Source organism: Piliocolobus tephrosceles, chromosome 5 (genome assembly GCF_002776525.5).
Source record: "Piliocolobus tephrosceles isolate RC106 chromosome 5, ASM277652v3, whole genome shotgun sequence".
Taxonomy (NCBI): domain Eukaryota; kingdom Metazoa; phylum Chordata; class Mammalia; order Primates; family Cercopithecidae; genus Piliocolobus; species Piliocolobus tephrosceles.
In genome coordinates, this window is record NC_045438.1 from 127,566,539 (window position 1) to 127,590,026 (window position 23,488).

The 23,488-nt window shown below is 48.9% G+C and overlaps 2 protein-coding genes across 5 annotated transcripts in view; both read left to right on the forward strand.

Annotated features, from left to right (window-relative positions):
- Positions 1-10,976, forward strand: part of TREML2 (triggering receptor expressed on myeloid cells like 2) — a 100,498-nt gene extending 89,522 nt beyond the window's left edge. The window contains exons 5-8 of the mRNA XM_023212761.3: positions 1,738-2,058; positions 5,318-5,726; positions 7,282-7,382; positions 7,677-10,976. Coding sequence (XP_023068529.1) covers positions 1,738-2,058; positions 5,318-5,726; positions 7,282-7,382; positions 7,677-7,756 — 911 coding nt within the window. The 3' untranslated portion in view covers positions 7,757-10,976. The remainder of the gene's footprint in view (positions 1-1,737; positions 2,059-5,317; positions 5,727-7,281; positions 7,383-7,676) is intronic.
- A 2,766-nt stretch (positions 10,977-13,742) lies between these two features.
- TREM2 (triggering receptor expressed on myeloid cells 2) overlaps positions 13,743-23,488 on the forward strand; it is a 33,311-nt gene continuing 23,565 nt past the window's right edge. For 3 of the 4 annotated variants that reach the window (XR_002731731.1, XR_002731732.1, XM_023212762.2), the window contains exons 1-2: positions 13,743-14,060; positions 16,398-16,454. Coding sequence is in view for 1 of the 4 variants with exons in the window: in XM_023212762.2 (XP_023068530.1) it covers positions 14,003-14,060; positions 16,398-16,454 (115 nt within the window). In the remaining 3 variants the exon portion in view is untranslated. The remainder of the gene's footprint in view (positions 14,061-16,397; positions 16,455-23,488) is intronic. The other variant, XR_002731733.1, reaches the window with a different exon arrangement.

Sequence of the window (23,488 nt, forward strand, 5' to 3'; positions counted from 1 at the left end):
GACAGAGGGATGCTTAGACAGGGTGTTGCCTTACGCAGAGCCTCAGTTCTAGTGGCTGCTGGGTGGGACTTGGGACAGATATCCTGGGTTCTGGTGGGACCGATGTCCTGGGTTCTGGGCCCTTGACTGTCACAGCTCTGGGTTCCCTTAGGGGCACTGGGAGCCACTAGCATGTGGGAAAAGGAAGCATGCGTTGAGCACGCACTGTGTGCAAAGCACTGACCTGGGGCAGAATTCTCACAGCAACCTGTGAGGGGTGTGGTGCTCGTCTCACTTGACTGATAAAGAAGCAGAGATATTTCTGTATCAGTCAAGTGTCCGTTTTGATATTTCTGTATCAAACAGGTGACCTGATCACACCGCTAAATGGTAAAAACAGGGTGTCAACCCTTGTTTGTTTTGACTCCAAAATGTGTGCTCTCTGTTCTCTACTATGGGGAAGAGTCTTTTTATATGTGTTTTTGTGGAAGGCTCTGGGGTGAAATTATCACAAGAGTCACTGATGAGCTTAGGGCAGGCAGAGGGGTGGAGGGACCCCACGGCAGCTTTCTCCCTCTCTCTGTCCCCTGAGTCACCCTGCACACCCCAGTTCTGCTCTCTCTCTACCAGACTGTGGATTATGAGGGCTTGGACCACATCTTATTCCTCAGCATAGAGAGAAAGATATTGCAGGTGGAAAGTGAATAATTGTAGAATCATGTGGTTCACACACCATTGGGAGTTTGTTTACATGTACATTTGAACAGGCTTGATCTATGGGTTTTATGTAACTAGGATATTTTAAAACTAAACACCAGCTAGAATGAACTAAGGAAACATTATTTAAAGAGGACTACAGTGAACCTATTTGTGAAATAAATAACTATTAATCATTTTTTTCAAATACTGGATTTTCTTATCTACCTAATTAGTTGGAACTGAAATTTCAGAACTTAATAACTTGTATTTGTGTCTCTGCATCTGTCTCACTGAGGGCATGACCTGGGTTTTTCTCACAGGAATTCCCTGGGAGGCCGGGCATGGTGGCTCACGCCTATAATCCGAGCACTTTCGGAGGCCAAGGCGGGTGGATCATGAGGTCAGGAGATCAAGACCATCCCGGCTAACATGGTGAAATTCCGTCTCTACTAAAAATACAAAACATTAGCCGGGCATGGTGGAGGGCACTTGTAGTCTCAGCTACTCCGGAGGCTGAGGCAGGAGAATCGTTTGAACCTAGGAGGTAGAGGCTACAGTGAGCTGTGATCCCACTACTGCACTCTAGCCTGGGCAACAGAGTGAGACTCCATCTCAAAAGCAAAACAAAACAAAACAAAACAAAAATGAATTCCCTGGGAATCCCTGAAGACAGAGCTTGTCACTCTCCCATCAGACTAGAAAATACCATGAGGAGAGGGGCTGTGTCTGATGGAGCTCCGAGTGTAAGTGCTGCGTATCCTCCATTAGACCTGGGGCTCCCTGAAGGATATACCTGCCTCTCCATCGGACTGAAAGCTCCCTGAGAGGGGGGCCTGTGTGTCCCCCATAATACTGGGAGCTAGCTGTTTTCAGGGCCCGTTTACCTCCCTTCAGGCTGGGGAAAACTCCCTGAGGATGGGGTTATGTTTCCCCATCAGTCTGTGGTTTTCATGACAGCAGGACAATATCCACCTCGCCCTTCACCATGATCTTCAACCTTCATGAAGCCTTCTTCCTCTCCTCTTGCCAGACCTTATTCAACAAGTCTTGTCTCCGCAGGCCCCTCTGCTGACAGCGTATACACAAAAGTGAGGCTCCTCGAAGGGGAGACTCTGTCTGTGCAGTGTTCCTATAAGGGCTACAAAAGCCGCGTGGATGGCAAGGTTTGGTGCAAAGTCAGGAAGAAGAAGTGTGAGCTTGGCTTTGCCCGAGTCTGGGTGAAAGGGCCCCGCTACTTGCTGCAGGACGATGCCCAGGCCAAGGTGGTCAACATCACCATGGAGGCCCTCAGGCTCCAGGACTCAGGCCGATACTGGTGCATGCGCAACACCTCTGGGACCCTGTACCCCTTGATGGGCATCCAGCTGGATGTGTCTCCAGGTGAGTAGGCTGCAGGGGCACTGGGATGGGTGGAGGGAGTCCTCCCTGCCCCACACTCCACTAACATCAGAGATAATAAGGATAATAATCCATCAATGGACTTGTTGCACTGTAGTGTTTTCAAAGTGCCTTTATGGCACTATTCATGGCACTATTTGTCACCATTTTACAGATGAAGATAATGAGACCTGAAAACCCAGTGTGACTCTGAGCTTGTCTGGGGTCCCAGAGCTAGCAGGTGGCTGAGATGAGGTTCAAACTTGGCACTGTCTGTGCTGTGTTTTATTCACTCATTGCTTCAACATAATTTATTGAGCCCCTATTATATGGCAGGCACTATTCTAGGCTCTAAGGATAGTGAGCAGAAATACTCACAATCTTGCCCTATGGGAGATGACAGGCACACTTATTATCCAGACAAATAATTGCAGAAAACAAGAGGTGTTCATAAGAAACTGGGAAGTATTTCAAATAATTGCAGGTAACTAGAGGTCTTCATGAACTAGGAAGTGACTCGGTTGTGGGGGAGCTACTGAAGTACCGGGGGTCAGAGAACACCTCCCTGAGCAGGCAACACCAAGCAGAGCCCTGAATGGTGAGCGTTCTCCAGCCCCCCATCTGGGTGCTTTGAAGGGCACTTTGTGGCAAGAGCTAAATATGCAAAGGTCCTGAGGTCAGAAGGAGCATGGCTTGTATAAGGCTTATTTAGTCGCTCCATATGGAGTGTGAGGCAATGAACGATGAGGTTGGAGAGTCAAGCAGCCCCAAAGACCATAAGTTGGAATTTGGGTGTAAGAGGAAGCTACTAGAAAGCTCAGAGAGCTGTGTCATGACTTGTTTTTAAGAATGTAGTGGCCACTTGTTGAGGATGGATTTGAATGGTATGAACATGGGCAGAGAGGCCATTGTGGGCATCTGGCTGGAAATAGCAGTAGCCTGGAGTACAATGTAGGCACTAGTGGCAGAGAGATGTGAATGGGCTCAAATCTGTTTTTCAGATTTTCTGTTCAGCTCATCTGTTTTGGAGGTAGGACAGGATTTGGAGGTGAGCCAAAAGGGGGAATCGTGGATGATCCAGGGTTTTTCTATTTGATCAGCAGGTGGATGATGGTCCCCTTGATAGTGCAGGGTAAATCTGAAAGAGGAGCTAATTTGGAGGAGAAAAATCAAGAGCTCTCTTTTGTCATGTTAAGTTTAAGATACCTCCTAGAACCCCAAGTGGGGAAATGCAGCCAGCAGTGATATATCTGCCTGGAGCTCGGGTGAGAGGTCAGAACTGGGGTATATATTTGAAAGTATCTCTATAAAGATAGTGTTTTAAGTCCAGGGAATTAGAGAAATCTACAGATACAGAAAGTAGATTAGTGGTTGCCCAAGGCTGGGGGAAGGAAAAGGGGATACAGAGTCATAGCTAAACGGTAAGGGGTTTCTTTTGGAGATGATGAAGATGTTCTGAAACTCACTGTGATGATGGTTGCATAACTTTGTAACCATAATAAAGAGCCATTGAGCTTTATACTATAAATGGGATGTGAGTTATATCTCAATAAAATTGTTAAAAATATCAAGATCTAAAAGTTCTCCCTTGAGTGTGGGCAAAAAAGAGTGGAGCACCAAGCCATGGGGTCCTTCCACATTTATTAGATAGAAAAGGGAAAGGAGTCAGCTAAAGAGCCCGAAAAAGGCAGCCAGTAATTATGCAATTTACTATCCACCCTTCCCCATTCACCTAACCCAATTGCATCTCCATCTTCCATGGGGTCTAAACTAGAGAAAATGCTGTCGCTAAAATGTGGAGCCAAATCTCATTCCTCCCCTCTCCAGTTCCGAGTGAGACCCAGAGAAGTTGAAACTGGTTCACTGAAGTCTTAATATGTAGGGATAGAAACATTAAACATTACATGCTTTTATTTTTTCTCATCATTTCCTCTAATCGTGTTATGTCAGATCTCACTTTCTACCTCTTAAGGATAATTTGTGAAGATTTCAACTTTGCAGGACCTTTTCGGTTATTAGGAAATAAAAAAATCCTTAGTCCAACTACAAACTCTAGTCATCCAGCAGTGTAGGATATTCCACTGTCCCTGAAGACCAGGTTGTATGGTCCAAGGCACCTAAAGTGGAAAAAGAAGATTGCTGGCTGCCCAGCTCCCCATCCTGCATCTTGGGCTGTGGAGAAGGCGGGGTTCCTCTTAGTTACCTCTTCTTGGCCCTCTTAGTGTGTTGATGTAGGAATGAGGGAGGGGGAGATGGTTATGTGGCTTAACTGAGTGTTGTAGGAATGCTATCTCTGTTGGATGTCATTCCTTGTCTGCCAGCCCTTTGAGATCCTCTCTGAGTGTCCACATACTCTCCCAAGGCACTAATGTGTGAGTTCTCTGAAGAGTTCTTTAGGGGTGTCCCCACTGCTGAGTATGATGATGTGGGAGCTCTGACTCCAGGTGAGCCTCTTGCTCTATCCCTATCCTTACCAATGCTGCTTGCTCTGGGTCCCCTTCCCTAGAAAAATGGCTCAAGCTCAGCCACTTTCCATGAAGACCATTTGGCCCTTAGGAAATTGCCCTTTCCATGCACAGTAGTGGGATGTAGCAGCCTCTGTTTCCAATTTTCTCATTCTGTGCTGAGACAAAATCAACACTCACTGCTAGGTCGATGCCTCACAGCTCCTCCACCTCCCTCCTCATCCACTATCCAAAACCCAGGCTTCTTCTAGAAAATGGGGTGAAAAAGGGCTGGGTTGATGGTGAGTGTAGCAGGACCAGTTTGATATCTCTTAGTGAGTCCCCAAGGAAAGTGTCTGACCCCAACTGACTGCAGCTTTCTTTGGAATTTGAGGCCCTTAATGTCTCCTTGTCCTCATCTCTGGACGCTACTTATCAATTATGGAACAGCTGGAATAGTCTCTGTTCGACATTATTTTTTGGAAATCTTTTTGGCCCATTGGAATGAAGAGGGCCTGGAAAGTGATGACAGAGAAATGGGGATGGAGAGGGAACAGGTGGCCTGACATGGGAGGGGAAAAGAAATTGTGGTAGTCTCTCCCTTCTTCAGTATGCCTACTTCCTTCCTCCTGATATTATTTTCCGAACAAATACACATCTGATCACTCAGCAGCCAGAATCCTAGGCCCAAGGTCAAGGAGAAGAGAAGAGGACAGGCCCCCATCCAGGCTTCCGGGCAACTGTGTGGGCTGCCAGGATCTGCTCCCAGCATTGAGGTCCCCAAGTCAGTCTAACATTCCTCCCTCTCTGTCCTTCAGCTCCCAAAACTGAGAGGAACACTCCTTTCACATATCTGGCCAACAGCCTCAAGAGTGGAACTGTCACAACTGGCCAAGCTCCTACCTCAGGCCCTGATGCCCCTTTTACCACTGGCGTGACGATGTTCACCCCGGGACTCCTCACGTTGCCTAGACTCTTGGCCTCCACCAGACCTGCCTCCAAGAGAGGCTACAGCTTCACTGCCACCAGCACCACCAGCCAGGGACCCAGGAGGACCACGGGGTCCCAGACAGTGACTGCGTCTCCCGGCAATGCCAGGGACTCCTCTGCTGGCCCAGAATCCATCTCCACTAAGTCTGGGCACCTCAGCACCAGATCGCCCACCACAGGGCTCTGCCTCACCAGCAGATCTCTGCTCAACAGACTACCCTCCATACCCTCCATCAGGTACCCATGGGGCCTGGGTTGAGTGGCACTAGCACCTAGTGCCCAAACAGACCTGGAGGTGCAAGTCTCATATCTGACCTTCCCCTTTTGCTCCCCAGGAACCCAATGTGGCCTGCTTCTGAATGGGAGGTGGGGGACTGGAAGTGACATAAAGGATGGCGATGGAGAGGAGAGGCAGGAGAGAGGAGGGGCAGGGGAAAGGAGGGTCATGGGGAGGAAGGGCAGGAGAAAGGGGCCAGGAGAAAAGAGAGTCCCTGGGGATGAGGGTCAGGGGAAAGGAGGGTGGGGAGAGGAGGGGCAGAGAAAAAGAGGGTCAGTGGGGAGGAGGGGCAGGGGAAAGAAGGGTGGGGGCAGGAGGGGCAGGGAAAAGGAGGTGGGGGAAGAGGATCAGGGAGGAGGAGGGTCAGTGGGGAGAAGAGATGGGGGAGGAAGGTGGGCAAAGTATCAGCAGAGAGGAGGGTCGGGGATAAAGGTGGGGGGAGATGAGGGTTGCAGGGATGAGGGCAGAGGACTATGAGAGTTGGGGGCATTAGGGTCAGGGGGATGAGGATGGGGGGAAATGAAGGTTGTGAGGGAGGAGAGTCAGAGAAGAAGGTCAGTGGGAGGAGTATCAGGGGAGACAGGGGTTGTGGAGATGAGGGTAGAGGGCAATGAGAGTTGGTAGAATTAGGGCCAGGCCGGATGAGAGTCAGAGATTAGCATGTCAGGGGATGGGTGGCCTGAAGAGTCTATGGATGGAGAGGAGAGGGTGAGGACGGGGCAAGGATGTACCTCATGGAGTAGGAAGTGGAAAATGGGGGTTGCTTTAATTTTGGGTTTCTCTAGAGAAGCTGACTCTGAGGTAGGGATATGCATCTTATATGGAACACTGAAAAAAAGGTAGGGGAGTGGAACAGGGCAGGGAAGACCTCTAATAAAGAGTACTTAACCAGGCGGCTACTGTGCACAAGAGCCTAATCCCAATGGGGAGAGTCAGATCCAGCGTCAAACACACATCTACAGGGCAGAGGAGTCCGTGTAGTTACATACCAACTCCAACTGGTCATCGGTAGAGGGCTGCCTGCTGTGTGTGGCATGGAGGACTCTAGTGACAAGAGAAAGGCCTCAGCCCCCCGCCCACAGGAAAGGAGGTGCTGGTGATCTGTATGTGGAAATGATACTGGCAAGGGGATACAGGCAGGGGCCCAACAGCATCTGCTACAGAGGACAGAGTGGGGAAGAGGCATCCTCAAGCTCCTCGAGAAGAGCAAGCATCTTGATCTCTTAGCCACAAATGGGAGTCTCCTAGAATCCTCATCCTCACTGATGAACAGATTTGGGGGCATAATGGAGGAGAGGTACCAAAGTAGAGAGATGCTCCCCTCTACCTGGGGACGTCCTCCTCTTAACTCCAGATGTCACACTTGCTTCTATGGCCAAGTCTGCAAGGAAGAGAGTGGCTGTCTACCCTAAGAAGGGTGTGCTCTCAGGGTTTCTGCTGCTGGTCCGAACCCAAAGTGGGTTAGGATGGGGGACCTTGGTGCTCACCCGCTTCTGCCCTGTCCCTTCTCCTCAGGCACCAGGAAGTTTACTCCACTGTGCTTGTGGTGGTGCCGACCCTCCTGGTGCTGATACTGATCATGGTCTATGGGTTTTGGAAGAAGAGATACATGGCAAGTGAGTAGAGCCCACCTCCCAGCCTCCTGAGGGCAGAGCTCTGGGTAACTGCACTAAGGGTTATGACCTCAAGTCCCCAAGTGATATGGCCCTTGGCCTGTGTCCAGTCAAAAGGACCGTGAGGCTTCCACCTGGGGCGGAGGGCGGCCAGGTGGAGACCACCCAGCACAGCCTTAAGGTGGTGACCTGGAAGGAACCAGAGGCAGAGTCAGAAAGGGGCTGGGGCTGGTGGAAGAGCATCGGGGCACTGTGAGCAGGGCAGGGCCCTTCCTCAGCTCTCCCTGTTTCTTGCAGGCTACAGCATGTGCAGCGATCCTTCTAGAGGTGACCTACCTAGAAGACCAGAGCCCCGTGTGGAAGTCTGCTTGATCTGAGGCCACTTAAGCATGGGGTGGGGAGCTTCTCCCAGAGTGGCCCCAGGGGGCTAGAGGAGGGGTACAGATTGGGGCCAGTCTAGATCGGATGAAGCTGGAGGACTTGTGCAGTGCTGGACTCACCCAGGACTTCCCAAAACCAGAGGCTGCCATCCTGAGCAGCCCCACAGCCCAGCGTTCTCCTGGGCGGCAGGAACCTGGGGAGGGGCCCAGAGCAAAGGGCATCAGTCAGAAAGTCCCAAGGAAATGTGCCCAGTGGTTTCTGCTCAGAGCTGCAGACTCCAGGGCTCTTGGTGGAGGCAGGGGAACACTGAGAGTGCTGTTTACAGAGAACCTCAGCTCCCATCTGCCTCAGAAACCCTATCAGGCTGAGCTGCCCTCCCTACCAGGGCCACTGTGTCCTCTGCTTCCCTCTGCTCTGCTTTAGCCTCCCCTAAGGTTAGGGAAGAAAGAGTCGGGCTCACGATTCCCAGAGGTGGTGATGTCTCATCCTGGAGGAGAGGAAACAGTGACTAAAAGCTGGGGACCCACAGAGGAGTTGGCAGCTTCCCTTGTCGGGCCAGGTGTTCTTTGCTGGGCCTCTGGATGGCCCTGCCCTGACTGGGGCTGCTCCTCCCTCCTGTCCTGGGACCCTGCAGAGCCCATGCTCTCACTGCTGCCACCTGCTGGCCGCTGCCTCCTTAGAAAGCTGTGACCAGGCAGCTAAGAGCTTCTGGGCTGCAGGGTCAGCCTCTCCCAAGACTGAAGTGCAGAGGCTGGACTTGGGGCTCTCTCCCCCAGCTTCTACACCTGGGTTCCAAGTCTGAGTTCCCACAGGGGACCCAGCAGCCTCCAGCAAGTCCATACCCTGGGGTGCCTGAGACTTTGGCTCTGTATGGAGGGTGCTCACCCCACAGACACTGGTGGGGAGACCATGGCTCAGAGGAAGGGTGGAGCACCCCCACTCCCCCACTCTTACTCCTCAGGGTAGAGAGAGAAGACACACACTTGGGACACAGTGAAGACAGCAACTTGGAACTGACCACAGCCTGGAGGACCGGCCCAGGCAGGAGGACAGGGAAAATGGAGCCCAAGTAGCCTCTGGCCAGGGACCCAATGGCCCGAGGACTCTGCCTCCCACCCACTGACTCAGGGCTCGGACTCAGCCTCTATTGTCCAGACCACTGGCTTGGGGTCCAGCAGTGAAGGCTGGAGAATGCAGCCTGGATTCCCCTACACACACACACACACACACACACACAAACACACACACACACACACACACAGGTGTCTACTGACCTGGAGTGACTGGAATAGCACCTGGGGATAAATGTGACAACTGTGCATTCAATCCTGGGTCAGGGACGTTCTAATGGCCAGGAGAGTGACACAACCAGGACCTTGATGGACAGCCAGAGGGGCCACTTCAGGATGGATGTGGGGAGAGTGGAAGAGGCAGGGAGTAATCCTGGGAGACAGCAGGGAGGAGGCACTTCTTCCCTATGTCCAGGAGAGGGCAATAGAGGGAAGACTGAGGCTGAAGAACTGATGGCTCTGGTCCCAGGACAGACAGACAGACAGATAGACACACACACACACACACACACACACACACAAACACACACCCATCTCTGTAGCAAGCAACCATCTATGATAGCTGTTCTCCCTATCATGATGGTGTAGCCACCATCCTGTTGTGTAATAGGAGGGAGCTTAACCTACCTGGGGGAAAACAGCTCCCCAAGAGCTCCCACCAGCACCACTGATGAACCTGCTTCCTCTGAGAGTGAGATGCCCAAGGGGAGGATCCCTAGGGAATAAGTCAGGGACAGGGACCAGGATGCCACTCTGTCACTGTGTGACCCTCAGCAAGTCACTAACCCTTGGCCTAATTTTTCCTCTCTTTTGAAAGAGGACAATAATTCCTACTTCTCAAGATTGTTTTCAAGATAAAATAGTATTAGCATTGTACAATGATGCAAATGCCTCATTACTATTGTTTCTTAAGTTGTTTTCTAGCTCTAACGTTGTTTCCCACATTGCTTTTAAGACCTTAGGATTCTATTATTCTATTTCTTAGTTTTGTCCTATCTGTTCCCAATTGTCATCACTATATGGATGTTGGGGTCCCTCTGATGACAGTCCCTTTGGAAAGGTCCTCTTTTGAGGAGGGGAGGGTACAGAGTGGACTCATCTCAGTGTGAACTTGGCAAGTCACTATCCCTCTCTGATCCTGTTTCCTCATCTGGAAAAGGAGTGAGAGAGGAGAAAGGAAGAAACCAGTCAGGCAGGCAGTTAGGGTGGGTTCTTGGTTGAATTCTTTTAAACAAAAGAACGGCCTGAAAAATCAAGCTGCAGGCACAGATACAGGAATTTGCACAGGGGGGCTTGGCTAAGACATGTTCACAGCCTCACAGATAAGACAGACTACACAGGTGACTTGCCCAAACATGCCCACAATGAAAAATTTCGTCCCCTGACATGTGCAATAAGGGGAACAAAGCAATATGGAGTAACTCAAGCTAAGGGCCCACATGCACATTAGAAGGACACGGTGAAGCTACCATTTGCCTTATGCAAATGATTACCCAGTCCTCATCAGTTTCTTATAAAAACCTTTGCATTCAACTGTAAAAATGGCAACCCTCTTTCAGGCCCCTTCTCTACAGCAGAGAGCTTTCTCTTCTCACTCATTAAACTCCAACCTCATCCTTGGTGTCCATGCTTCTTAATTTTCATGGTTGTGAGACAAAGAACTCCAGTGATACCTCAAACAACAAGAGACTGCTACATTGTGGTGCATTGGTGAGACTGTAATAGGAGGGTGGAGATGAGCTCTGAAGCCTCTTCTCACTTCCTCGGGTATGTGTGTCAGAGGTGTTTAAACTGGAGTGACTCCATCTTGTATAGAGGCTGGGTAAAATAAGGCTGAGACCTACTGGGCTGCATTCCCAGATGTTAGGCATTCTAAATCACAGGGTGAGATAGATTGGCACATTATATGTAAATTATAATGCATTAGCATGCTAAGGGACACTCCCACCAGCGCCATGACAGCTTACAAATGATATGGCAACATCAGGAAGCTACCTTATATGGTCTGAAAAGAGGAGGAACCCTTAGCTCCAGGAATTACCCACTCTTTTCCTGGAAAACTCATGAATAATCCACTCCTTGTTTAGCATATAATCAAGAAGTAACAATAAATATAAGCAGCTAAGCTGCCCATGTTCCTGCTCTATGGAGTAGCCATTCTTTATTCCTTTACTTTTTTAATAAACTTGCTTTCATTTTACCACATGGATTTATCCTGAATTCTTTCTTGTGTGAGATCCAAGAGCCCCCTCTTGGGGTCTGGATCAGGATCGCTTTCCAGTAATGTGTGCAGAACAGTTGCATGGACACAGCTCAGCATTAAGTGAGGTGGGACACACTGGGAAAGAACAGGAGCCAGCCCTGGCCTCAATCTGCTCACAGCCTCTGAGGGATGGGAGACACGGCACTGCTGGGTACACCCCAGACCTTACACTGTGTGGTCAGACGCCACAGTGCAAGAGATAGGAGGTCCTCAAGTCCTTCCAAGATGGGGGAACTGGGAATCCTGCAGGCTCTGGCCAGCCAGGCAGGCTTCAGGGAGGAGGTGGGGCTCTATCTGAGGCCCAAACCATGGGGCGGAGTCAGGAGGTGAGATCTAGTTGCAGAGAATGCATAGGCCATGGCAGCTGGGAGCCGTGGGGAGGCTTGACGAGAAGGGGCTGTGGAGGGTGGAAGGGGACATGGCCATACACCAGGTGGTTGCTGGACCCAAGAGGAGGCCTTTAGCTGTGTCCTGAAGTAGGGCACGGTAGCCGTGAGGGTGACCAACTGTCCCTGTTTGCCCCTAAGGGGTTCCTGGAACCAAGTGAACCAGCACAATTTGCTCACCCTAGGAGCCTGCTCCCATATGAACTTCCATGGTAAGGACACAGGGGACTGAGGAGCTACAGACCAAGCCTCATATCCCCAGCCCCAACTGGACACTTTCCCAAACACGCCAGCCTTTCACTTCCTCCCTCCTCTCTCAACCTTCTTCTTGAAGCTCCGGGGACCCAGATCCACAGCAGATCCACGGCAGGAAGATGCAGGGCAGGTGGGGCATTGGACAGGCTGCTCACTTTAGCAGGTGAGACAACAAAGCTTCCTGAGCAACAGGCTGTGGACATAGAACACACCTGGGAAGGGCTGATCATCATGGCCAATGGAAGAACAAATAAAGTAAATCCAGCACCTCCTGGATGTAGACATGCCTGCATGGAGTCCAGCAAGCAGGCATTAGGTTTACAGTTCTCTTCAATGGCTGCAACGTGCCTTCACTTTGGATCAAATCGAGAGAGTGGATGCCGTGCTGCCGGCTCCTCGTGCAGGACATTAGGAGTGAGGGCAGGTCTCCTCTGCCAGCTCCCTTGGAGTCTTCCTCAGCTACAGAGAGCCACCTTGCCAAGGCCAGATTCCCCTTCCAGGACACCCCACTTCCCCTGACTGATTGACAAGTCCTCAAGGGCTATCCTATCTTCGGAACTCCTCCCAGGATAGCCTGAGTCTCGTTATGGCCTCTATTGCAATCTGACTTCTCCTTCTGCCTGTGAAAGGAAAATAAATCTCAGAACCCCAAAATCACTAAGCCAGGGGAAAAGTAAAGCTGGGAGCTACAGCAGGCAAACTGGCCTCCCATTTTATTCCTAAATAAGATAACTACAAAGATTTAAAAACTATATACCTCCCTCACAATTTGCCCACAAGACAATTCTTTGTGGGCCTCAAGATCTTGGCCCTAAAACAGTTGTGTTGATTTTCACCCTGGCAATGTAAACTGTTAGCTGATCTCCACAGGTGTAGGACAGAAAGTCATCCCTCTGCTCACCTGGGATGAATGCATATCTGAGTGCTTCTCTGCCCTATTGTTTATGTAAAAATGCAGATTCACTGAGCCAGAGTAAATTGTGTATTCAGTGAAAAACTGATAGAGCACTCAAAAGAATGCAACCTTTTGTCTGTTATCTATCTACGACTTGGAAGCCACCTTTCCCACTACCCCGTCCACACCCACCCTGGGCCAAATGTACATTGGTCCAGACCGAGCCAATGTACATCTTACATATATTGATTGATGTCTCATGTCTCCCTAACATGTATAAAAACAAGCTGTGCCCCAACCACCTTGGGCACCTGTCATCAGGGCTCCTGAGGCTCTTGTGGGCCTGTCCTTAACATTGGCAAAGTAGACTTTCTGAATTGACTGAGGCCTGCTTCCTGCTCTTCTCCTCCCCAGACGTTGGTCCCAGAGCGCTTTAAATCTCCACTGCTAATCTGCACCTGACTCTGTGCCCAGGAACCCACCTGCAGCACCACAGTTTTACAGTTTTTCTTTTCTTTGTTGTTTATTCACTGTCAATAACCTGTGAAAATTGATTTTCTGCAGTTCATATAACGACAATTGTTTAAAAATGTGTTTGATTAGTGTCGTCTTTCATCAAAGGCTCTGGAGTGATTATGGCAGCTCAGAGCTGGGGAAGGAGATGATCTGGGGGCTGAGATACCCTTTCCCCTCCTCCTCCCATCCCCATCTTCCCCTCCCAAGGCTTTACTCTCTCCCACCTTTGCCATAGACACCCCCTGCACCTCCATTCCTGGAAGTAAATCTCCATCTCTTTTCTCCTCTTCCCCTCCTGTCCCCATGGAACTCCCCAGTTCCCAGGCAGGCCTGGCATGAAGTCTCTGAACTCTGGGAACCGGGGGTCTTCAGGTTCTGGTCAGACCTCCAAAAGGCCCCCTAACACTGTCACTCACCTTCAGCCTGTGTGTTAGCTGGGTGAGGAAGAGAAACTTCAGGCTGGGGAGGAAGTGGTAGAACAGAGGGGAGAGAGGAGAAAGAGCTTTTTATTTCATCATAGTTTCTTCCTGGACTTTCCCAGCTTTCCCCACCCACAGCCCCAGTGGGAGGGAGGTGGCCTGACAAGCGGGAAGAGGCTGGGGCCAGAGGAGCCCAGCAGGAGCTACAGAGGACAGGCTGAGGCTTTTCCAGGCCCAGATATAGACCCTGCAGCTGGAGGGGGTCATATAGGCCAAGGCGTCCCGCTTCCTCACCGGCCTCCTGCTTCCTCAAGGGAGGCTTTGCCTTCCTCAGCAATTCATCCCCAGGGCCAGATCCTGCCAGCCCTGGTTCCCGCTCCCCAGGGGTTCCCCGTTCCCTCACTTTCCTCCCACCATCCCGGCTCAAGAAGAGGACCCATGACCTTGGAGGCCACACACCCGCTGTTGAGAGTCCTGCTGGTACTCCTGGCCTCAGGTGAGGGGAAGGGGAGCAGGGCCAAGGGAGGGGGACAGCAACCTTTGTCTTACAGGGTTGTTGTGACTATTCAAGGAGAATACGGACTTGAAGGGCCCAGTCCAGTGCATAGAATATGACCAGGGCTGTTTCTTTCACCTCTGTCCCCCTTCCAGCCCTTGACCATGTACCTGTAAGAGCAGGAGAGCTATCCCAGAGGACTGTGGGTCTAGGGAAAGGGCACACTCTGTAGTTACCACAACCTGTGGCCTGCTTTGCTTTCTACCTCTGCCTGATGGTTTCCAGGCCCCAGTCACGGGCACTGACAGTGTCTTCCAGCCTCTGTCCTCTCGTCCCTTCTCTCCATCCACCATCGCTGCAGACGATGAACGCTGGGCTCTTGCAAACCATACTTTCTTGCATCAAGAGATTAAACCAGAAACCAAGGGGTGCTGATACCCCAGCTGAGAGATGTCCCTGAACTGCTTGTCCTTCCCCTTTGACATTTGACACCCCAGACATCTTCCCTAAAAGCCTGCTCTGGTATAAAACAGTCTACCTTTGTGTTCTTCCTTTGACTTAAAATGGGACCTATTAAAATGTATTTTTTATCTGGGAGAGTCATTTGTCAATGACATCAGTATACTCTGAGAGCTCACTGCGTCTCCTAGAGAAGGGTTGAGCTTAAGGACCTGAGACAGAACTGTTAAGGGAAGGGTACCAGGAGAGCTGGGTGGAGACCCTGCCATAGGAGACCAGATAGAAAGTCAAGGGATAACAGTTGCAAAAGGGAAAGAGACAAGGACTTGAGATAGAACCAACATTCCAGTTTTACAGAGAAAGAAACCGACCCTGAGGTGGAATAACTTGCCCTAGACAACATGGCTTGTGGAGCGGAGCCCCCGACCACATGGCTGCCTACTGGTCAGCTGAGCCGAAGGGAACCTCAGGACAGGCTGGAAGCTGGGGAGGGCCTGTGGAGACAACAGGCATGGCGGGAGGGATGATTTTCAGGGCAGGAGGTTGGTCTGGGCTCTGACTTTCCTCACCAGGTGGGTCCTTATTCCAAAGCCCCCCAGTCAAGTCCATCATCCTGGGTGTGGCAGTGGCTGTTGTGCTGCTGCTATTGCTCGTCCTTCTCAGCAATCAGTACCTCCAGAAAGCCTGAGGAAGAGCTAGGAAAGGTGAGTCCTGGTCGCTGGCTCTGAGCAGACAGCCAAGTGCTTAGCCATTTCTAAGGCAGCCTGAGAGCCACGAGGACAAGGATTCTTATGCTCATTTTACCAACCAGGAAACTGGGGCCTGAGAGGTAAAGTGGCCAAGATCCCCTGGGATCCCCAAATGGCTTTCCTCCCTTCTGGCAGAGCAACAGCCTCGGCAGCCCTGAGGGTGGTGGACCTGTCATCTTCTAAGGCTCCAGGTCAGCTCACCCAAAGTCAATTCAACTCAATGCCAATTTGTCTACAACTAGGTATGCTAGTATCCATTTTGGATCATGTCTTATTGCCATCTTTTAGGTTAAGACTTTTAAAACAAAAAAAACCTGCAGCATCTTGTGTAAGATTTATCAGATTAGTCCCCTTTAATGAATGTTACCTCCTTTCTTGCTGTTTTATGTTGGTTGGTTTGTTTGGCATATAGGTACCATGAGCTTAATAACCCTATACACTGAAGATGTTTCTGCTGACAAGATTGAAACATGGGAGTGGGCCAGAATTATATTGGACTTCATTGGTTTTAGTTTTTCGAGCTATGAAAATCCAAAGAAATCAGTGGGTTGTAAAATTTTATATATATATTTTTAATCAGTGTAAACTCAATTTAATGGATCACAATAGGATTTTTATAAAAACATAACAGAAGAGCATAATGTCATAATGCTTTACCCATTTTTTTGTTAAACTTTTGTTTTAGGAGTGTGTGTGAACATGTGTCTGGGTGTGAGAGTGTATGAGTGTGTTTGCATATGTGGTAGTAAGTAAATTGTGAATCACACTGGAGTTCCTGGTTCAAAAAATTGGAAAGACAGTACTACATATAATTTCATCAGCAAATAGATTATACTCAGGTAATTTTAAATTTGGAATTTTCAGTGATCTGGAACTGATAATTAAGTTTATGGATTTTATGCACATTAACCACAGACAGCCAGTTTGTTTTGCTCCTTCGTATCCCTGGACACCACTCTTGCTGGGCGCTGGGGACCTCCCCAGGCAGAACATGGCCACTGATCCAGCCCTGGCCTTTTTCCCAACAAAGTCCTTTCTGCCCAGCCAGGACCCCAATATCTCCCTCATGTTTCCACAGGAGTTGGGTTGGGAGAGATTCCCTGCTTAACCTTGACTGTCTTCTTTGCAGGCAAGGGTGAATCCTACCATGTTTATGATGACGTCCAAAAGGAGAAAACCACTGTGAGTAAGAATGACCCTTCCCTGGGACAGCAGTACCACAGCTTTCCTGCGCAACTTTATTCCTGTCTTTTTTAATTTCCTGGCTTATACTTACTCTTAGTACCTATTTACTCTAAACCTTGACTCGCACTGGTGACTACTCATTCCCCTGCTCCCTCGTGCTTGGCTTATCTACGTGTTTCCTTTGTCTATGTTTCCCCATTCAAATTTCCTAGAGAAAAAGAGAAGTTGGCTAACCCAGCTTTGCCATTCACCCCTGTGGGAGGCAGCTTTTCATGTCTCACATGTCATGAACCAGCTTGTGGATTGGCTGCTATTGGTTCAGTCAGCTGTGGGGAAGGGTGTCACATGGCAGACAACATGGCTCCCCTAGGATGCTCTCCTAGCAGGGGCTAGAGACTGGGCAGTTTCCCTTGGGTAAGTCTGTCTTGTCTAAAGATCTGAGACTCTTGGAATCACAGAATTGCAGAATTCAAACAATCTAAAGTCATCTTGATCAACCCTCTGTATAACTTCGGAATCAGCTCTACAAATAACATCCCTACCAAGTGCTCATTTAGCTCAGTGCTACTCAAACTTGAGTGTGCATAAAAACCACTTGAAGAGCTTGTTAAAACAGTTTCCTGGGCCTCGCCTAAGACACTTTGCCTTAATATATCTGGCATGGAGCCTGATGATGCACTTTTAACAAGCTCTGAGGTGATCTGGTGCTACTGGCCTGGGAACTGAAGGAAGAATTCACTGGACAGTGAGCACTTATCAAGTACTCACATGATATAGAGCTGCTTTACCAGTGATGGATGACCTCCATGTGGCAAAGACAGCTACCAACCAGCAGGGGCCACCTCCTCTTAAAGGGATGTGAGGAAGGAGGAGCAAAGCAAAGTCAAGTACTTATCAACTAGAGGGCAGAAGGTTTGAGTCTGAGGCCTGTGATAAGATCATGGAGGAAATTTCTGGACACTTGCCCCCCTGTTCCCCAGGGCCTACTAGGACAGAGTCCAGGTAGATAGGGTCTGGGACCCAGTGCCTCTGAGTAACCTAATTCTCGCCTCCCTCTGGCCATCACTTCCTTTCTGACCAAGGGCTATGAAATCCTGACAGATTGTGCAAGTATTTTATTGGTGCCTATGTCCTTGAGAGACCCCTCCCTTAACTGTCCTCTCAGGACCTCTAAGCCAGGCTGAGGAGTTCTGCCCCTGCCCTAACCCCCAGGCCAGATCCCTCTTCTCTTCCCTGTCCTCCTGATTTAAAATCTCCTACACATGAGATTCTTACGACCTTGCCAGAAGGAATGCCAGGATGTGGGTAGTGCCTACTGCTCAGGAGTCTCCCTGGCCCTAGCCCTTGCCCTGTCTTTGCCAGGCAGCGTGTGGCGAGGGACCTTCCTTCCCTATGGCCATCCACACAGCTCCAGTAAAACTGATTTGGGCTCCCCTGCCTTGCACAGGATCATTATCCAGTCTGCTAGCTGCATCTTACTCAAACAGAGTGGGCTGGGGGCTGCCTCCTGCTTGGCCCACGTATGTTCCAAAGGGCCCTTCTGGAGCCAGGGGTCCCCTTTTTATTGTGTATCCCCAAGAAGTGACTTTGAACTCTGGGAACTTCAGGCCAAGTGACCAGAAGTGGTGTCCTGCTACATCATGGGGAAGATTGCTTGGAGTTGCAGATTCATGACTTCCCAATGGTGACCTTAAAGGTCCCTGATTCTAGCTTCCAATGGGACGCCAAAACCCTCTCTACAAACCCCAGCAAGGAGTCATGAAGTCTCTGCCTCCATCTGTCAAAGGGCAGGGAGCTCACCATCTCCTCCTTAGGCAGCCGGCTTGTGAATGCTTTTGTCAAATAGGACTTGGCTTGTCCTCAGTCACAGTGAGACATCAGCCTTGTCCACAGGATGAGACTGAGATCAGGCTACACTGTGGCCAGAAAGAGATGGGGATGGAGAGGAGAAGGGTGGGAGGTGTGAGGTCTGAAGGGCCAGGCTGCGAGGATGAGGTGTTCCTCTGGGAGGAAGGTAAGTAAGCTCCTATTACTTCTGACTGTGACAGCTCTGCTGCCATCATCCACCTTCTAGGGTCCCAGTGTCAAGCATGTGGTTCTGTCCTCAGCCTGTGGCTCCATGGGGACACAAACCATGCAGGCCTGTAGGGCCAGACACTCAGGCTAAGGGAGATGGGGAACAAGAGAAAATGGGGTGTTCTGGGTGTCACCCTGACTCCTGAGGTTCCAGTCCTGCCCTGCCTGCCCTAGTCTCCTCCTGCAAGCTGGATCTGATTGCTGAAGGCTAGGCAATTGCTGCACCGTGCCTTTCCACCTGACCTAGCTCTGTTTTGAGACGGTCACTGGCGTTGAACTGTGGCCTCATTTGACCTCTGGTCCTTCATAGTTACAGGCTCTTGACAGTGCCTTCGTGCTTGGTGTATATTTTAGACTACATGCCCACTGGGAGAGCCCATCTCCACCAAATGATCCTTGACTTGGGTTTCCTGTCTGCATGGGTCTGGCTGCAGCACCAGGAGCCACCCTCACGAACTGTCAAAACCCAAAGAATTTACCCAGACCTAGAACTCCAACGTTATTTATTTTTTATTTTTTGAAACAGAGTCATTCTGTCACCCAGGCTGGAGTGCAGTGGCATGATCTTGGCTCCCTGTAACCTCCGCCTTACCTCCCAGGTTCAAGCCATTCTCCTGCCTCAGCCTCCCAAGTAGCTGGGACTAAAAATGTGCGCCACCAATCCTGGCTAATTTTTGTATTTTTAGTAGAGATGGGGTTTCACCATGTTGGCCAGGCTGGTCTTGAACTCCTGGCTTCATGTGATCATCCCGCCTCAGCCTCCCAAAGTGCTGGGATTACAGGGGTGAGCCACCACCCTGGCCAGCTCCAACAGTTTTGACTGATCTGTATAAATTACACAAGCATTTAGGGGTGGCTACTGACTGTCAGGCACTGTGCTCAGGGTTGAGGATACAGAGATTAATTCTAGTAAGACAACATTTATGGAGTGCCGGATTCCTTTTCATGGATGAATGGCTCGAACATCCCTGTAAGGTATTTTACATATGTAGATATTGTGGCACAGAGAGGTTAAGTAATTTCCTGAATTCACATAGTTAGTAAATGATGAATTCTAGACTCTGAAGTTTTAACCACTATGCTTCTGGGTCCCTGTTCCCTTAAAGATTTCATGTGTGTGTGTGTGTATGTGTGTGTGTGTTGGGGAGATGCATGGAAAAACAATGACAATATAAAGCAGTTATGGCTACAGCTAGAGGAATGCTGAAGGTACCAGAGGAGGATGGAGAGGATGGGGGAAGCATGACCTTTCCTGACACAAGCCTCCAGGAGGCAAGAGGGGAGAGCAGGGGTGCAGCTGACTCAGCTGGGGAATTCAAGGGACAAGATTCCCAATTAACCAGTGGCCCCAGACAGGAGGATGTGGGTTCCTCCTCCCCACCCTGCCCCAGGGAAAGAGCTACTCCTGCTACCATCAAAGGCCTGAAGGCACCTTTCCAAAGCTATGACCTCAGGAATGTACACCTTTTCCTTATCTCAGTACCGGGGCATCCTTGTCTACCTCAGGCCCCACAGGAGGGATATGTGAGGAGAACCAGGACAGGATGGGGAGGGAGAGCTGGCCCTCGACCTTTGGAGTCCCAGGAGGCTTCAGGCCTATTGTGCATGTCTCAGTGTGTAAGCAGCCTTCTTCTCCCTGCGGGTCGTTCTTCAGGCCACACAGTGGGCCCTCCCTTCACTTCATCTCCCTATGCTCTTGACACATATGATACAATAAGAAAAGATTTTGTTCACCAACCTGCATATTTGATCTTTGGGTGGTTGTTTCAAACCACTGTTTTGAGATAGCTCATTATGCAATGACAAACAATCAAAACAAACAGCCAAGACAAATGTGAAGAACAAGGCTATGGGGAAAGGAGATGGCTTTACCCCACCAGAAACCAAAACTTACTACGAAATCATAGTAATTACCATGCAATCCTGGAATAGAAAACTGGCAAAGGCAACAGAATCAAGAGCAAGGAACAGATCCATGTATATGGCAACTAGATATTTGACAGAGCAGGCATTATGAATCAGGTGGAAAGAAGAGAATATTTAATGCTGCTGATACAACAGTCTAGCCATGTGGGGAAAAACATAAAATTAGATTCCTACCTTATGTCTTATGCAGAAATAAATTCCAGGTGGGTTATCAACCTAAATGTGAATAGCCCAACAATAAAATGTTTAGACAAAAATATGAGTTGTTTATGACTTCAGGGGCCAGAATGATTTTTTTTCTTTTTTTTTTTTTCTTTTTTTGAGACGGAGTCTCACTCTGTCACCCAGACTGGAGTGCAGTGGTCGGATCTTGGCTCACTGCAAGCTCCGCCTCCCTGGTTAATGCCATTCTCCTGCCTCAGCCTCCCCAGTAGCTGGGACCACAGGCACCTGCCACCGCACCCGGCTAGTTTTTTGTATATTTTAGTAGAGACAGGGTTTCACCATGTTAGCCAGGATGGTCTCGATCTCCTGACCTCATGGTCTGCCTGCCTCGGCCTCCCAAAGTGCTGGGATTACAGGCTTGAGCCACCACACCCGGCCCAGAATGATTTCTTAAGCAAAATCAGGAGCAATGGCGCTCACGTGTAATCCCAACACTTTGGGAGGCTGAAGCCGGTGGATCACTTGAGGCCAGGAGTTTGAGACCAGCCTGGACGACATGGCAAAACCTCATCTCTACTAAAAATACAAAAATTAGCTGGGCATGGTGGTGTGTGCATGTAATTCCAGCTACTTGTGAGGCTGATGCATGAGATCACTTGAACCTGGGAGGCAGAGGTTGCAGTGAGCCCAGGTCATACCACTGCACTCCAGCCTGGGTGAAAAAGCACAAACCATAAAGGGTAAAATAATATGACATATCTGGCTATATTAAAATTGAAAACTTTGGTCCAAAGAAGATACCAGAAACAAAGTGAAAGGATGAGCCACCGACAGGGAGAGGCATTTGCAATGCATAGAACTGATTAAAGATTAGTGGCCAAAATTTATGAAGAACTCATTCAAATCTATAAAAAGGACAAACCACTTTCAATTGAGCTATAGGGAGAAATAAAACACAGAAAGTTTAAAAACCAAAGGCACATAGATAATGTGTAACTTCACTAGTAATCAGAAGAATTCAAATCTCAGCTAGATGCAATTATATACAGATTGGTAGGGGATTTCAAATATGCCTGTAATTATGTAATATATATAATATATATTTATACACAAACGCACACACACACACATAGTCAGAGAGAGAGATGACCTCACATATTCCAATTCCAAGGAGTCTATGGTAATAATCACAGAAAAAAGATATATAGTTCCATGGATGCATTTAGGTAGCCCAGTGGCATTTGCTCTGTAAAATGCATATAAAATCATTTTAGGTATGTGTTGATTGATATCAGGTTTCTATTACATCAGTGATTTATGCAACATGGAGGCAATAACACATGGGAACAGGGAAAAATTTAAACATGGCACTATATACAAATTTTAGTGTTAAGTATGTTTACTATAAAATTCCGCCTAATACAATGAAAGAGATAACAAACTTTTCATCTCCTAGATTTGAACCAGTTTTGTTTTTTTCCCTTCATTTTCAAATACAGCAAAATATTAAGGATTGACAAAACTGAGTAATAGGTACAAGTGTTATATTATTCTCTATACTTCCCCGTGTGCTTAAAATATTTCTAATTAAAAACAAAACAAAACAGAACAGCTATTGCAAAAGTCCACACAAGAGCCATAGCCCAGGGTGCTGTAACTTGAGGAAGAGAGAGTGGCACTGAAAAGAGGACTTAAGGTGCCACCACCTGGCTTGAGAAGAGAGATGGCCACAAGGATAGCAGAAGTGTGGGGATGGATGTGGGGGAAAGAGGAGTGATGGTCTTCTGTCTGGTGTAGCTGGTGAGAGAGAGGGAAGAATTGAAAACACACAGGGATGTACTGCCAGTTTGACTAGGAGAAGCCTGGTGACAAGTGAGTGGCAGTGAAAGATAAGTTAGGAGAATCAGTTTGGGGAGGGAGAAAATGAATTTGGGTTTGCATCTGCTTGCAACTACAAGACAGCTAACCCTAAGAAGCTGCCGATGAGCATCTGGAACTCAAAAGAGGGATCAGGAGTAGGTCACTTGCTGACCCAGAGGCAAGTGGCCAGAAGAGCTCTGATTTTGGGGGGATACTTTTGTTCAGGTGATGAGAGAAAAAAGAGAATTCCAGGAAGGAGTCAGAGAAGCTACCAGAGAGGCAAAGGACATACCAGTATTCTACAATGTATTAGTCAGAGTTAGCTAGCTGCTGTAATAAAAAATGCTAACAAATTTATTTCTCACTCCCATCACATGGAGGTTGGTGAGGAAGCTCTGCTCTGCTCCACGCATCACTCAGGAATGCAAGTTTCTTCCAGCTAGTGGCTTTCTTGTTCTCTAGAATCTCAGAGCCCTCCACTGCATCCTCTATATCTGGGCAGCAAATGAGAGAAGAGAGAGAGAACATTCAAGATTGCACAGAAGGCTTTATGTGACAGCCCTGGAAGTAGCAAACTTGAAATTTCATTTCTTACAGAACCCCGTCATGTGGCCACCTCTAAGAGCAAGAGGTGTTGGAAGACAGTCTAGCTGTGTTCTCAGGAGGAAATAGTTGGGTGAACAATTACTTAGTCTCTTCCAATAGTCAAAATGTTGTGAAATGAAAGTTTTAAATCCTTTGGGAAGCTTCCCTACGGTACCTAAATTTGGCCTGTCTTCTCTTTCGTAACTGCTACTACTTCTTCTCCTGCCTGAGCTTCTTTCCTCTGAGAATCCTTGCTGCATTTCTCAAAATAAGCTGTGTTCCTCTCCTCTTGCAACTATCATATGTGTGACTTATTTGCAAGCTGGACTTTGTAGTGGTCTTGTCTTTCATGGAGTTTCATTCTAGGAAACTCAGTACACACACACACACACACACACACACACACACACACACACACACACA